General features: G+C 39.6%; 1 protein-coding gene across 1 annotated transcript in view; it reads right to left on the bottom strand.

Annotated features, from left to right (window-relative positions):
* The window catches only part of TYR (tyrosinase), a 41,527-nt gene extending 25,492 nt beyond the window's left edge, over positions 1-16,035 (bottom strand). Inside the window, exons 1-2 of the mRNA XM_063150455.1 lie at positions 15,193-16,035; positions 5,518-5,734 (exon numbers count right to left, since the gene is read on the bottom strand). Coding sequence (XP_063006525.1) covers positions 5,518-5,734; positions 15,193-16,035 — 1,060 coding nt within the window. The remainder of the gene's footprint in view (positions 1-5,517; positions 5,735-15,192) is intronic.
* Positions 16,036-17,400: the final 1,365 nt, after the last annotated feature.

Raw genomic sequence — 17,400 nt, 5'->3', positions numbered from 1 at the left:
GTGCTGTAACTACACTTAACAGCAGGTATGCAGAGCTTGGAGAGCATTAGCACTGCAGAGTGCTACAGAAATGGAGGATCCATTCCAACAATCCTATCTCCTTTAATTGCCTTGGGGAACTGCTTAGCATCTCTGGCATCCCTAGCATCATTTAGATATCCATAACAGTTTTGCAAGTGGTTTTCTGAACTGCAAAACAGTATTTCTTACAAAATAAATCTTAGTTTTGTGTCACTTTCTAGGCCAGTGAAAAGGACAGCTGATACTTTAAAGGTCAAATTCTGCTTTGTTTTTTGCATGTGGAGGGGATGGATTGCACTCCCAGTCAGTTTGCAGAAAACACTAAGCTGGATGGATGATCTGCTGGAGGCCAGGAATCACAGAATCAATGAGGTTGCAAAAGACCTTTGAGATCATCCAGTCCAACCAAATATCCCATGTCAATTTGACCATGACATTAAGTGCCATGTCCCATCTTTCATTAAACACTTCCAGGGATGGTGACTCCACCACCTCCCTGGGAACCCAGTCCGGTGTCTAATCATACTTTCTGTAAAGAAATTCCTCCTAATGCCCAACCTAAATCTCTCCTGGAACAGCTTGGCGCTATGTCCTCTTCTCCTGCTACTAGTTGCTGGGCAGAAGAAACCAACCCCACCTGGCTACAACCTACTTTCAGAGAGTGATAAGGTCCCCCATGAGCCTCCTTTTCCTCAGGCTAAACAACCCCATCTCCCTCAGAAGCTCCTCATCAGACATGTGCTCTAGACCCTTCACTACCCCTGTTGCCCTCCTCTGAGCTGGAAGAAGGCTCTGCAGAGAGATCTAGACAGGCTGGATAGATGCGCTGAGGAAAATTGTATGAGATTCAACCAGGGGAACTGGTAGTTCACAAGATGGATGCTACAGGTTTGGGGAAGAGTGGCTGGAAAGCCACCCATTGGAAAAAGACTTGTTGGCTGACAGCAGCTGAACATGATCCGGAGTGTGCCCAGGTGGCCAAGAAGGCCAGTGGCATCCTGGCCTGGATCAGCAATTCCGTGGCCATCAGGAGCAGAGCAGTGACTGTCCCCTGTACTGGGCACTGGTGAGGCCACAGCTCCAATCCTGTGTCCAGTTCTGGGCCCCTCACTGCAGGAAGGACATTGAGGGGCTGGAGAGTGTCCAGAGAAGGGAAATGGAGCTGGGGAAGGGTCTGGAGCACAAAACTGGTGAGGAGTGGCTGAGGGAGCTGGGGGTGCTTAGTCTGGAGAAAAGGAGGCTCAGGAGGGACCTGATGGCTGTACCGCTGCCTGAAAGGAGGCTGCAGCAAGATGGGCGTCAGCCTCCTCTCATAGGCAGCAAGCAACACAAGAGGAAGTTACCTCCAGTTGCCACAGAGGAAGTTTGGAGGAGATTTTAGCAAAAATTTCTTCTTGAAGAGGGTGGCTGGGCATTGGAACAGGCTATCCAGATAAGTGGTAGAAGCACCATGCCTGGAAGTGTTTGCAAAACATCTGTATATGGCACCTGGAAATATGTTTTAATAGTGAAAATGGCAGGATTTGGAGATCTTAGACACTTTTTCAAATCTTAATGATTCTGTGATTCTATGGTTTAGTGATAGACATGACAGTGTTGGATTTATGGTTGTACTCAATGATCCTAAACATCTTTCCAGTCTAAATGATTCTATGGTTCTCTATCTGAGTTCAACTTTTTCCCATTCTCCCTGAGTATATTTTTTTTCTTTAATAAAGTTTTCACATTTTAGAGAAGTTCAGGCCAGATAGATGCATCTGCTTTAAAACAGGAGGAATATAAGAATTTTAAGACCATGTTATTGAAGCTCTTTGAAGTTAGTGATGTTCTTCTGCATTCTATTTCTGCAGTATTTACGCCATTGGCAAATTCACAGGAAATTTTTCAGGGTTAAATCTTACATACTTTCTCAGGTGGTGTTATTACTGTAATCCCTCTAGAGTGTGCTAGCTGCAAGACCCATGGAATTTGGCCTATGTCACTGGAGTAAATCAAAGTTTGCGATTATCTAATTTAGACCATTTCACAATTTCCTTATTTTTTCTTAAAATTTCTCTGGAAGAGTTTCAAAGTGATCTGTACTGAGTAGTCTTTCTAGTTCTCTAGCAATGGCTTTTTACATCTTCACAACATTTTCTCAGTGCACAGCATAAATTTACCTAGGGGTGGAGGTTCAAGCTGGGTGAGGAATGTTGGCTGTAGCTTGAAACTTTTTCAATTAGAAGTTTTCTGTTGGCTAACTTCATTTTTAGAAACGATTTTTTCTGTAGCTTTATGGATTGCTGTGAACATACTGAGAAAAGATTTCCAGATGAAAATTTCTCATTTCAGAAAAAATGGGAAAATGCCCTTTTGAAATGAAATTACATTTTGAAATGTTTGATGTTTTATTCCATTATTTCATGACAAAATAGCAGTAACAATACATTGTGACAGACAATGGAATGCTATCACATGGTTTGGCTTGATACCATTTGTCATGAGTTAATTCATGAATAATGAGTGATACAGGGTTTTAGAATTTTTAAATGTTCTTCTGTGACTTTGTGCAAAACTTTGATGGCCTGGATTTTCATTTGAAGTTGCTGTGAATAAACTAATTTCAACTATGAAATCTGCTCCTTAAAAAAAGAAAGTCTAAATTTTTCAGCCATCTCTTATTCTTAGGAAGTAGCATTCAAGGTGTCACACTCCAAAACTGAAGTGAACAAATAAGCCAAATTACTTAATTAGCAGTCAGCTAATCCATTTCTGATCTTTCTGGATGCTTTTCAACTAGGCTGATTTTCTGTTCTCTTGTGTCCATGAAGTTTCCAATGAAGTCAGGAGTGTTCCCCAGTTAGGACCACGAATCAACAAATCCTATTTAAAATAATTGCTTCCAGGGGCAAAGTGTAAGCTGCTCTTAACCTGTTGTTTTTCATTCGTAGCAGAATCTGGTCTGTCACGGAGAGGGCAATTCATGGGCACAGCCTCATGGGAGTGTTTTATTGAACCATGTTGACCTTTTCTGTTTATGAACGTTGTGATATAAATTCTTAAGTGACATAATTTCTGTCTCTGCAGCAGCACTTTATATTAGTCAAACAGAAACTTCAGCCTGCCTTGTTGTCATCTGCTCATAATGATGCTGATATTTGCCCCTTTGAAGTTTGAAAGTTTTAGCCTTTGTTCCAATGCACTGAAGAATGAAAAAGCATAAAGGTTTGCCCAGAAGGGGATGTTCTATGTGATCACAAGTATTTTTCATTACAGAACTGAAACTGAGCTGTAAACCTCACATTGTTGTAAATCAGGAACTGGTCAATTACAGGCCTAGTTCTGCTCACCTTTCATAAACCTAAAGTAACTCCAATAAGGTCAATGCATTTCCTTTGGATTTCCTTGGAGTCTAAAAGGAATTAGAATTTGACATTAGGTGTATTGGCACAAGATTTTGCAAATATGTAAAGCAGGGTTGAAAAAAGTTTTGCTTTGAAAAAGAACAAAATGTTAGGACCTACAAAGGTCCTAACACGTTTGTAAGAACACAATTAAGAGAAGTAGACACAGAGACAGTAAATGCAAGTTGCCAATCTAAGCTTGGCATTTTTACGCAACAAAAAACCAAGCTAGCCATTTTTAAGAAAGGAGTTAATGCAATTATAAAGGATTTTTTTTTCAGTAAAGTTTCTTTAAAATGTTTCCATCTTTTTCAACATTAGCCATGAATTCTTGACTTCATATTGCAGTTGAGCGTCTTGTTACCTAAATAAGTTGCTTGCAGAAATGTTTGCGGTCCTGTGGTGTAAAGTTATTTTGAAATAATTCAGGTTAAAAAAACAAAATAGAAAAACTTACAGGCTGTGCTTTTGCTTTTGTTTGCAATACCAGCAACATGATGGTAGGTCCTCAGTAATTCATTACTTGTTTTCTTTTTCTCTACTCCTTTACATCTATTCACATACTTCATGGAGTAAAACGTAGGCAAACCTCTACTCAGTGTTGTCACCTTTTTCTTTCCAATACTTTATGTAGTTTTTGTTTTCAGGGACAGAAAGCGAAGTAATGTTTGGACATACAGATAATTACTGTCTGGATTCTTTCTAGGCTGAAACAGACAAAGTCTGAATTTCTGATTATTTTTAAGAAAGAGAATGGTCCACTTTTCCCAAAAAGGTTTTTGGCATTCCACACTGCATTAAGATTAAAATGGAACATATTAAAACTTTTGCCATCTTAGAATAGTAGAATGGTTAAGGTTGGAAGGGACCCTAAAGATCATTTTTCTCCAACCCCTCTGCTGTGGGCAGGGATGCCACTCACTAGACCAAGTTGCTCAGGGCCCAAACCAACCTGGCCTCGAGCACTTTAGGGATGGGACAGCTTCTCCAGGCAACATGTGCCTGTGCCTCACCATCCTCTGAGTGAAGAATTTCTTCCTAATATCTGATCTAAACCTTCACTCTTTCAGTTTAAAACCATTGCCCCTTGTCCTCTCACCATCTGCCCATATGAAAAATCGCTCTCCCTTCTCTTTTAAGCCCCTTTAATGTATGAGGAGACCCCAGTAATTTTCCCCTGGAGCCTTCTCTTCTGCAAGCTGAACCTCAGCTCTCTCAGCCTGTCTTCATAAAAGAGTTGCTTCATCCCTCTTATCATCCTTATGATTCTTTTCTTATCCTCACTCCTACTCCTATTTTGTATTGTTATGCCCTTATGCAGTTCCTTGAAAATCAAAAGCTCTGAGAGATCAAAAGCAGATAACATTTAATTCAGCTGATATATGATACTGTAGAAATATATTTATTGTTAAATGTAAAATGTGTTATCCTTGCTTACTTGGAATTTTAAAAGATTCAAAAGAGTTTAGTAGAGAGATTATTAATAATTTCTTTTAGTAAACAACTTTTGCTTACTAGTCAATTAGGAAAATTCAAATCAGGTTAAATAGCTAGATAACTAAACTGCTAAATTCTTTTGGAAATTATACTAAGTGTCATTTTTGATGGATAACTTAATCCATATTTCTTAGAGTTTTGGAAAAAGTCTGCTGTGGAGTTCACAGTGGAATGATGTAGACATAACATGCCAGCTGGCAACATCCTCTTTCATTCTTGCTATCCAGCCTGCTCCCTGGAAGACAGTGAATTCTAGGGCAAACATACACCCTCCATGGTTACAGGGTTACTCATGGCTGTGCACAAGCAGATTATTGGATGTTCTCCTTTTCTGCTGTGCTGTATTTTTTTGCAGTGCATGGTGCTGACTGTAGCAGGAGACAGTATCTCCTTACAGGCTTAGGGTCTGATAAAGTCTAGAGTTTCTAGTTTGTTATCAAACACCTTTAATGGAGTTCTTTCTGTCTTCTGCTTTTCCAGGTGAAAACATAACTTTTTCTTTTATTTGCAGTTATTCTTCATGAAATTAATTCAAACTGCCCAGAGTTTGAAGACTCTAACCCCAGAGAGAATCAATTTACAGCTGGAAATGGAGTAACAGAATAAAGCACGTTACCTTCCAAAGTATTTCGAAAACTGTAATTGGCCATTTTATCCATGGGTCCAGATTCGTACTGAGTCAGAGAGAGGCAAAATTCGACATCAGCTGAGGATGGGAGCCTTGGGGTCCTTGATTTATCATTGTTCCCAGGATTTCTCCTTATAGGCCCCTCGCCTGTGGCACTGCATAAAGCTTGTTGGCTGTTGTACTCTTCAGACCGAGTGCAGATTACCTGGATAAAACACTTTCTATTAGAGGAGTTGCAATTACAAAAAAAAAAAAAGAAAAGAAAAGAAAAAAAAGAGGTACTTGAAGATTTTTGAAGAACAAAGAAAATGTACAATACAATAAGTTTGTTTCAAGAATACATATTGTTTTATGAATAAATGTGAATTGAATTTATATGTTTTATGTGTAAGATTTTATTATAGGATGGTTATTTCATAGAAAATAGCCATCTAATACAGTGCACATTTTGAAGTAATACACTGAAATTGCCCAAGTGGACTAAGGCATCAAATCATTCATGCTCTTGAAAGCTCACTGAGACTAAATACAGTGTTACCCACCAATGCAGCTGAACACAGAGGTAAATCTGCTGCTGAATTTGCTAAATGGAGGATTTTTGGCTTCAACAGGCTAGTGAACAAAGCCATAATCACAGTTGTTTTTTTTTTTACCCAGTACAGTAAGAGTGGGAAATGTTGCCTTGAAATATGAAAAAAAAAATTATGAAAATATCTGTGTGTGCTTTTTCAGGGTAAAGGGATGCTTACTTTCTCTATGAAGATGCTACATGTATTAAATGGAAAAATTTGCTGCTGTTCTTCCTAGAAATGTGGCAGAGAGAGATGAACTTATATCACCAACTGAAATACCATAGTGATGGATATTGAGAAAGGATCTTAAAGAGAGAAATGGATAAAGATGTAAAATACTGCCAGAATCCAGCATCATTTATGTAAATGTTCTGGGTTCACAGACAAAATCCAGTTACAATGGCATAAAAAGTAATTTTTTGACAGATGATCTCCAGAAGCTGCCAGTCCAGTTTGAGACTCTTGGAAGAAAAAGGTAGTTCAATGGGGGTCTATGAGAATGAACAACAGCATCTCAGAATTCACAGAAGTTATTTTGTATACAGCAGGTAGTGTTGAGGCTCTGAATCAAACTGAACTGTCTATTGTTTTGCTTTTCTTCAGGAAAAAACACCAAAACAAGTAAAACTCCAAACCACCAGAGACCCTTTTAAAACACAGGACTCTGCACTTAGCAAGTAATCAATGTGGTTAATGAGAAATTGGGGTAGGGAAAGAATAGTTCTCATTAGTGAGTGAAACATCATAGGGGAGAAAACACATAGCAGTGAAACCTCAACTTCTTTTATCCTGAAAGTATATTTCTATTTCATGGACCAAAACAATGAACAAGAAGATGAGCGAAAGCAATCATCTCTGCTTTGAATGAGATAGATGGAAGAACACGAAATTCTCTGTTGAAGGAAGTGGGTGGGAGATTCATTTCATCTATTAAAGCCATGTAGAAACTGTGAGATTGAAGCAACACTTCAGGATGACCTCTGCAGTCAGTGGAGAGGGAGCCATCTCCTGAGTGTGATACAGCTCTCCCAAACCAGATATCTGGTAGGTGAGATGTAGCTCTCTCCATTGACTAAGTCAATGAAATAAAATGAGTAAAAAAATCAATGCTGAAACTGTCTCTGAACTGCAGTTAGCAAGGGAAGCAAAATTAAGTGTTCAACTTAATGCTCAATTTCTGCATTAGGGTGGGATGAATCACACCCTGGAGGCTCAGATGTGCTTCTGAACTAACTAAAGACAGAGCCAAAGGCAAGTTGATATGCTGCTGAACAAACTTTTGAACAAGTGGAAGGAGATCAGATGAATCTTTTTGTAAGTGATTTGATGACAAATTCATAGATAATGTTTGATGAAGCTGGTGATATAACACAGAGTCCCTAAGAACCTGGAGTTCTTAAATGATAAATTTTCTATGAATATGAATATGAATATGATGAAAAAACTATTCTCATCTTTTTTGAGAGTACATAAGAAAGCTTATCAGAGCAATTTATCCTTAGACACTGCTCTGTTAGCTGCAATTTATCCATGTCTGTTAAAACTACTGAGGAGCCTTTGGAGGCTGTAGGTAGTTTTCCAGCAGAGAGTTGCATGAGCACATTTCCCCCAGGAGCTCACCAAATAAGTCAGGATTGCACCTCTAAGAGGGACTTGGGTCAGGAGTGTGTCTCTAAAGAGTCTCTTGTAAGAATCCACACCAAGAAAGGAGAGGTAGTGGCAGGGAAAGGCTCACAGTTATAAACACAAACCATATCTTATGCTGGTTTTATGATTAGTTTGTGTTACTGAGTGAGTTGATTCCCACTAGCAGGAAAATAGGTGAATGGTTCAGGAGAAGCTCTAGTAATTTGTTTAAAAAAATGTACCATTCTGTGTCCTTAGAAGTGCATTAGTGATGAAGGCAAATGCATCTTGGCTGGGCAAGCTCAACCTGTTTCTCCATTGTTGCTTGGCTCAGAAACTTCCTATGTGTGGATTTTGTATTTATCTCTCCCATGGGCTTTATCTAGGTTCTTATCTCCTGGGTTCTCCATCCTGCCATCTCCTATCTTTCAACGTTTTCCCTCTGCCCGAGGGATATATCCCTATTGTGTCTTAAAGAGGAATCACATGCTGTATTCAAGACCCAGTTTTCAGATATTCAGACAGGGAATCTTCAAGCATGAGCTTAAATATATCTCTGAACAAAGAAACTTTTCCCCTTTGTTCTGTTTATCCATTTCAGTGGGATTTAATTTAATTGTTAATGTCATGAGACTTATAAATTTTAAGACTGCTAATGTTTTTTTCCATTTATGTTTTAGTGTAGCCCTCATTAACTGTCTAACTAACCAAATTCATCCTAAACAGAAACCAGATGCCACAAGGCCTTTGGAAAGTCGTGGTCAAGAAATACCACAGCATAAGTCCCAGGAATGAAAATGCTTGTCTGTAACCTTTTGCTATTTCTTTTTATGAACTAAAAATTAAGGCCTGGTCATAAAATTAACCAGAATGCTTCTCCAGAAATGTTTAACTTAGGTGATACTAATTATGGGTCTATCCTGAAACTATAATTTGCTGTTTTAACAGTCATGCAATGTGTAAGTGATACTAGAACATAGATCAGTCAAATAGTTTTTTCTGTATGTAATCTGCATAAAGCATACATAAAATGGGTCACACCATTGCCTTATTTTCCTTCAGCAGGAATACTTTCTAGTGTAAACTTGTTGGTTTAAAACATGATATTTTATTCCCTTTTAGAACAGTCCTGATCAAATTTCCCAGTTCACCCTGGACGCATCTTCAAATCCCAGCTGCACCTGCTTGTGCGAATTTGCCACTTCCAGGGAATTGTTAGGAAGATACTTGGAGGAAAAGCTTATGTAAGTGAGCAGAGCAAATACCAGTAGATGGCAGTCCAGAATATGCAGCATCTCTTCTGGACCTTGTAGCACCCAGCAAAAAACATCCCTCTGTGCACTGCAGCTGAGATCTTGAACAGAGCTTTGTGGAGTGCTTCTTAGAAAACAGACTGTAGAAGCTACTGTCTCATACCTTTGGGAAATGGGAAAACCTTTTGTCTTTTGGTTTGCAACTGCTTGCACAGACCAGCCTCTGCGCCAAAATAAAGGGAACGGTGTTACAGAAGATTTCAGTGATGTTCAGTCTTTTGCCTACTGTCTTTAAATTCAAAGCTTTGGGGAATTTTGTGACAGATTTCTTGGGGTTACTTTTGCTTATTAGATCTGTGCTCACAAAGGCATTAACACTGGTAATATATACCTAAACACTTGGGAAAAGAGAATTCTCTATGGTATCAAAATAGGTGCTCACTCACAAAGTGATCTGAAGTTCCTCAGTCCTTTGGCGCAGTAGAACCATTCAAAGCTAATCCACAGCTCTGTGCCCTTTAGAACTGATCCCTTACACTGCTTCTCCTCTGAGGCCACTGAGCCCCCCTCCAGAAGCTGTAGCAGCACATTTTCATAGTGCTGTGCCGCAGATCAGGTTGCCTGAAAGAGCCACTTCAGACTACAGTCAGAGCAACCACTTGACTTGCTGATGTGTGTCAGCCACAGAGATGTGATGTAGGCATTTCACCGCCTTTTTTCACACCTCTCCTGACCTGTTTGCCCTACATGAAGTCTGGACTCCTGAGCTAGAGTCCAGAATGGAGAGCTGTTATGGAACCAAAAGATATTTTGCACTGATTCATTATCTTTCTTTATCTTTCCCCACTTATTCTCACAGCCTTGCTTGAGAATCTCATTAAAGCACAGCTCTCACACTTGGATTTAAAACATTTGGCAGCTATAAAGAGGTTTAATTTTTTCTCTTTTTTGGCTGCATTAGGGTCTGGCATAATTTAATCCTAATTAAGTGGCATCCAGAAGCCATTTACTCACTAAACTGGGGAAATGCAAGGGAATCCCCAGATACAAGCTGTGTCTTGGGACCTTGTTTTTACAAGTGAAACTTTGAAAGGTGCTGTACCTGTAGCAGACCAAAAAAGTTTTAAGAGATTGTGTATATTTATATTTGGTTCTTCATATACTGCTGAATATTGGCAGGAATGTAAAATTCAAACATGCACAGAATTGAAAGAAAAGGAGAAAATATACAAAGCAAAGCCTTGAAGAAATTCTAAGAAACATTTAAAAGGGTGAGTTCCTTGATTGTCTTTCTTCCTCTTATGGCACATACATAAACTGGGGGAGCTGTGAAGCTCAAGCTAAAAGGAGGTAAGACAAACATGAACTGACAGCATTAAAACAAACCTAGGGACTTCAAGGTATTTTCTCAGCCTTCAGTAAAAGCTGGCTGAGTTTCACCTTTTTGCTTGAAGGCAGCCCAGAACTGAAGGGCAACCTAGACCTGATTAAACACCTCAAAATGGTGCTGGGCTGGAGTAGGAAAGTCTGTTACCAATTACTGATGAAGTATTCACTGGCACCTCCTGGTCTGACAGCTCTGCAGCTGTCTCCAAGCTGTACCGTCACTGCTGCTGTCTCCATGTCTACTGTGAAATCACTCAGATACATCTCTCTGGAGAGAGATGGTAGACTTCTTCTGCTGGTGAATTATTAACAAACCCCATTTTTTATGAAATCAACCTAGCTATTGATTTATGCACCTCTAGAGGTGTATATTCTTTATCTTTTACCTTACATGACTCCTGAGCAAGCGTGGCTATACACTGGTGGACGGCCAAGCATCCAGGGACCCAGCTCCACTGTCACCCACACCTGATCCCATGGACAGCCAGTCCCAGGGACACTGAGGCTGAGGATGCCCAAGTGGCTGCTTCTGCTGTGCACAGATTGTGAGACCCTCCTGCTGCAGTCCTGCGGTGGCATGTGAAGAAGAACCTCTTCGTAACAGGAAATGTTTCAAATGTATAATCCATGTAAGCATATCGTTGAGAACACACTTCATAAATTCTTTCTTTATAGTTGCTCCATTTGGGCTCTTGTTTTTTAACATAACAGCCTGTAGCTGGCACCACAATCTATTAAGTTGCAATAAAAAATAAAGGTTGTGAGTTCCTTGGTTGTCCATAAGCAGGTGGATGTAAGACTTTTACGGATTTAAGAATCAAGAAGTGCTGGCTTCTGGTGTTTGTATTTCTGAAAACTTCCTGCAGTTTTTAAAGGTAGATGTAAAATAATCTTTCAAATAATGCTGTCAGACAATTCAGCTAGCAGTACAGCTCCCTGATAAAATGTGCTTAGAATTAAATAACTGTGTCTGAATAGCTGAATTCATATTTCTTATGAAGTCATGTTTTCAGGTAATGGATCTAAAGTACTGTCATTATTAGTTCAGAAGCATTTTATCAATTTTCTATTTGTGTAACTTGTTTCTCTTTTGTAGTAGCTTTCCTTTTGTGTAAGTGGTTCTTCAGGGTGATATGGAATGAAGTACTAAGGGAAATTTTCCATGCCTGCAACAAAGAATTGGCAGCAGGCTTACCCCAGCGCATCTGAGAGCAGCCAGCTCTCCATGTTATGCAATTGCTTCTCTCAAGTCTTAGGAGACAGAGTAGAGGGAGCTGAAGTTGGTGGTGTATCCTGCTTACCACAACAGCAAACTGAGATAGCACTTAGATTCTGCAACTCTATTTTCTTCATCCCATGTCTAGCACACTGTGGGGATTCCCAGACTCTAACATTAACTGCTGGAAGAAAGATTCTGCTTTTAATTTGCGATATGCTTTGATGCATCTGAAACTCCATTGACTTCAGTTATTTCTTGAAATTAGTTCTGGTGTAGAAGAGAGAAAAATTTACCTCCTACTATTTAGAATTACATAACAGTTTTGGTTGGAAGGGACCTTCAAACGTCAGCTAGTCCAAATGCCCTGCCATGGGCAGGAACATTTTCAACTAGATTTTTTTTTTTGTAAATTGATTATTTTGAATAATTGTAGAAAAGAGCACTAAAACAAAAAAACCCTCTAAAAATGTCATGGAATATCTCCAATTCCCACATATTTTTCTGATAAGTTGACACGGAATCGCGAAAATTGCTAAAGGATTAGTATGTTTTCTGCAGTCCTAATGCTGAGTGTAACACTTGAATCATCACAAACAAGTAACTGAAAACATGAGAAAACCCTTCCCACCCACCCTAAAACATGAGCTAAGCAAACAAACAAAACCAGTAAAGATTCCTGATAGTCCTGCTGGTAAAAAGGAGGCAGGAATCAGAAGTGTCACTTAGATGACAAATATGAGGAAAAATGTGGATGGATAATTCACTCAGCCAAGTGGTAACAGCAGCATGTTGAAGAAAAAGTAAGGTGAAAGCAAGAATTTCAGTATGTATCCATGGGTATCCACGTTGCTATGGCAACCCTTCAATGGAATAAAGTATTTTCTCCTTTCTTTGGGATTAAAAAAAAGAAAGAGGGATGCTTTTCTGCAAATAGGCACTTTACCTTTTTTAAAATATAACGAAACCATTTCCTAACATAGCAGGCATTGTAAAGACACTTAAAATTCTAAAAAGGACACCATATTATTGATGTGCTATTCCAAGGTTACTCTTGCCCTCTTTTTATTTTGAATGCTTGCTAAAAGCATTCTTGTTAAATGCCTTCAAATTCCTTCACATTTCTGGATCCTCCCCTTTTATTTTTCTTTTTTTTTCCCCCTCATGCTGTTTAGCTACAGAGCTTAGATAATCAGAGCTTGCTGCAGCAGATCTGTGGCTGTTTTCAGGTTCAAGCTAAGGCTATTTTTGTTCCCTTTTGATTTTCTGGAGTGATATTTTGATCTCTTACTTTGTGCTACTTGAAGTTACCATATTGACTGTTATTCCCTTTCAAGCGATTGTTTAAATTTGGATTCAATGCTAATAAAGAAATATCTTTACTCCAACTCATGACTGAAAATGCAGATCTGTTCAATCTCTTTCATTCTTTCTCAGGATAAGATGGGAGAGCCATAAATAAATGGAAGATATTAGAGGGAAATGTGAGTATTTGAAGGTAAAGTAATCGCATATTTTGGAAATTTTGAAAAAATTGTAACATTTCCAAAAGTCACTGAAAAATATAAATGAAAAACATTTCCAGAAAATATCTGGAAAATGTCAGCAAATTACTTAGGTGCTCTTACCTATGTACACTGACACTGAATGTGTTTTAAACATAGCATACCTTTTATTCCCGCACCTCTTAAAGTTATACAAAAATATCTCTTTGAACAACTTGTTCCATAAAAAAATCTTTATTTTAAGACTGTATTAGTGGGGACTAACTTTAAATGAGAAAATATAAACTTGACTGTTTCTTAAATATATCAATTACTACTAATAAATATTCTGGGTATTTATTGCCAAGATAAAAATAACTTAAGAATCTGGACACAATAAAGCCTTTGAAAAAAACCCAAAAAACAACTAAACGCAACTACCTGAGCACCACATGTCTTTTAGAAAATCCTGCTGTAAAAAATCAGTAATTTGCTGATTCCTGTGTATTACCTGTCTCCTCCAGCCCTGGTTATCTCATCCAATATACTGTATTGATAGCTCCACTTGACACATATAACCAGTGCAATTCTGGTTTCCTTTTATCCACTTCCCCACTAGTACATTTTTCACACAACCATTTATTCAGCTCAGTGCAGAGCAGCATAAAATCCACTTCTTTCTGACAATACAATCTAATTAGGGTAGTAGAGTTGATCCAGATTCAAGCTGATAGAAATAAGAAGAATTTTAGAAAATGGGATGAAAATGCATAATTATATCCATATCTGTTTTATGGCTATGTCCACACTAAGTTAAATGTGTTCAGGAAATTTCTCAGGCACTGGGGCCAAATGACATCAAATAATCCATGTTTATGTCAATAAAATAATTTTACAAGGTATTTCTATGCAAACATTCTCCTGGGAATTGTCCCTGAAATGGTTCCTGTCTGAGGGAGAAAAAGGTATGCCACAGAATAGCCTAAATAGTTCTATTACTCTACCTCCAAATGCTTGAATTTAGAGGTCTACATGCCCTCTATTATTCAGAGGGCACAAATCAAGACTAAATACAGCACAACCAGCCCAATAAGCCCAGTTGGGTGCTGATTTGTAATATGCCAGAATATCCCAGAGCTGCTTGAATTTCTCTCTCTGTTAAATCACTAAAACTGCCCAACCTTCATTTGGGCTGCTGCTACAGAAATAAGTGGAAGACAGATTTAGATGAACATAATCACAGACTTCAACACCAGAAGCAACTGTTGCTATTGTCATGATGGAGTGTGTCTATTGAAGCTGATAAACCTTTGTAGCTGTATTTTAGGCAATGTGGCAGTGATGAGCAAGAGACAAAAAAAAGCCCTCAGTGTTAGAGTAGGACACTATAATTCAGCTATATGAGACCTTATCACTTACATATACATGTAATGTCACTGTGTTTTATGGCCTCATTTGAACTGCTTTAAATTGCCAAGAATCACTTTTGCATTTGCCTCTCAGTTCCTTTGAGCAACAGATATTTCTTCTCTATTACTTTAGACTACTGATGTGAATTACACAGCTGATTCTTTTCTGCTCTTAAGGTTTGGTTTTCTTGTTTGTCTGTTTGTTTAACATTGAAAGCAGGTTAGTTGAATTTGATAGTTTTTAACTCGTGGAGGGGAGGAATACAGTGGGAGAGGGGTAGAGTGCCTGAAAAGCCTCTGCTTCTCTTTCCATCATTCAGTCACCCACCATTTTGCAATGGCACTAGAAATTTATGTGCATAAATCTTGCCTTCTCTGACTTAACTGGCACACCAGAGTCAAGCATGTTTAACCTGCTAAAGGCCATGTTTGGACACAAAGGCATCACTTTCCCCCTTCCACTTTACTTTTATGTTCTTAATTAAACAACCTAAATCCTACAGTCAGAAAGAAATGAGACAAAGTTACAAACTTTGAGCTGTTCTAAATGAACATTAGGTCCACATAAAATCCGATTTGCTTTCTGGCATTGCCTCCTTTCTCTCCAGGAGTATCTAAGGGAAGGCAGTATAACTAAGCCCCCATCTTGTGCACCTCACCTAAGTGCTTAAAATCAGATGGGATCATTCCCTTCCCCTTTCCTTGGCCGGTTCTTACCTGCCACGAGGAGAAAATTGATGCTGGGCTGAGTAAATTAGGGTTGGTGGGATGTCTGCCACCCATGTACTCGTCATTGCAGACCTCACAGTCCTCTGCATCTCGCCAGTCCCAGTAGGGGATGGTGAAGTTCTCATCACCCGTTATCCTCTGGATCTGACGTTCCCACATCAGCAGAAAGACCCGATGCCAAGGCAGGAAACCGGGGGCTTCGTGGGCAAAATCAATGTCCCGCCACACATTGGACCCACCTAGGAGTGTGTCTCGAGAGGCATAATAATGCATCCACACAAAGAGATCGTACACATTGATGTCTCTGAACATGGGGTTGGAGCCATTGTTCATCTGAGCATACGTGCCCGTAGCAATAACGTAGTCCTGGCTAGGGATGTTCTTTGCCAAGTTAAGATAGGCAAGAAACTTGTTCTTCTCACTGCCAGTGAGCTGGAAGATGTTTCTTCTTGTTTTCACTTGCCTTTCAGTGCAGTTGAGCCCAGAGAAGCCAAATTTGCACTCCCCACAGTTGAATCCCATGAAGTTGCCTTCACATCTACATGTCCGGTTGTAAAATACAGAGGGCCAGTCCTCTCTGTCATCCACTCCTGAAAAAGGGAACTGTGGTCCCAGTGGAGCCTGGGAGAGAAGGATGTTCTGGCAGGACCCTCTGCTGGAAAGCTCCCCACAGGGGGACCCATCTCCATCCCAGGGGGGACAGCACTCCTTGCTCAGCAAACTCTGCACGTTGGCACAGACTCTGGGGAACTGCCCAGCGGACGGCTGAAGGATGACGAGCAGAAAGCCCAGGGCAAATAGCAGCATACTGACAGAGCAGCAGGAGAGCATCAGCGTTATGCTTCAGTGCGTGGAGTGCTCTCTCTGACCCCTCCAAAGGCCTGTGTATGAAAGGAATTCCTCCCCTCCACCAGGAATGCTTCACTGCTCACTCTGCTGCAGCGCACCCTTCAATGTCCTTCCCCATTCCTACACACGGTGCATTTACACACAAAATGCACTTCAGGGTTAATCTCATTGTCACATGTTTTAAGTGAAAGCCAAGTGACTTTCCCCCCACCCTCTACAAGTTTCAAAATACAGGCATTTATTATAAACTTTCATCTTCTGCCTAGCACATGATTGCTCTCTCCTGGCAATTGGAGAGGAAGTAAAATTAAAGTTTGGACACTGAATCAATTGTAAGTTCTTAGAATTCTTGGTTTGATTATACCCTTTAGAGTAAATGGTTGGTTAAATAAAGATGTGGCAGAATCTGGTTGGTTAAATAGGAAGAACAGTGGACATAAAATGAAAAAATAAAGAATTTGTGAGCAAACTATTTTTTTTTTTAACGGGAAGCAAAAATTAAATGTGGTCAGATTAAGTATGAACATAGGGCAGAACCAGAACAAATCACTTGACTTAGAATTTTTACATTTCAGTGTAAACTGCCTTTCTTGGATTAGTGCATGGCAAAAGGAGATGAGGGAAGTAATATACTTTAATAAGAAAATAATTTTTGTTCTTCTAGAATTGATAGCGTTTTCACAGTTGATGACACACAGAAGTCTGCATGGCAGTGCTCTCCACAGTTTTGTGGGAAACACAGACAATCTGCCAATAGATTTTCAGAAAGCACTTTGAGCATCTGTCTCTGGATCAAGAAAAAAACCATTGACTCCTGTTTTTCTCCCATCAAGCAGTTTGCAAACACCATATCTGTGTTCCTTACTCAATATGTTACTGGGCAGCCTCCAGACCACCCACCTCTTTCTTCTTGTACATTAGCCTGAGGAGAGCTGACAAAGCTGCATGAGCAGATTTAAAAGTTAGAAATTCTTTGAAGCTGCCCCTTGTGAGAGGACAACTGTTGTTTTACTGCTGGGCAAAGTGCACATGAGTTATCCATTATTTTCTTCATCTACTACTGCTTTAATAAGAGTGGTTTTCTTGGTTTTCTTTTTCTTACTAAAAGCCGTGTGAATTATTTCCTTGTGCTTAAGTGGGGCAGGAACAACATATAGGCAAATGAAGTGAGAACTTTGCTGGGAAATGAAGCCTTTGCTGGGATCAGGAGGTCATCACATGACCATGATGAGGAGCACGAGGTGCTTTAATCCTGTTGGCTGCTACGCCTCAGGTATTCCAGGGGATTATCCCTGAGTCCCACTTCCAGGGAGCCTGTGATGGGGGAGCGTGGAGCAAAATGACAAA

Source organism: Melospiza melodia, chromosome 2 (assembly GCF_035770615.1).
Source record: "Melospiza melodia melodia isolate bMelMel2 chromosome 2, bMelMel2.pri, whole genome shotgun sequence".
In the NCBI taxonomy this organism is placed as follows: Eukaryota; Metazoa; Chordata; class Aves; order Passeriformes; family Passerellidae; genus Melospiza; species Melospiza melodia.
This window is presented reverse-complemented; position numbering and strand designations above follow the sequence as displayed.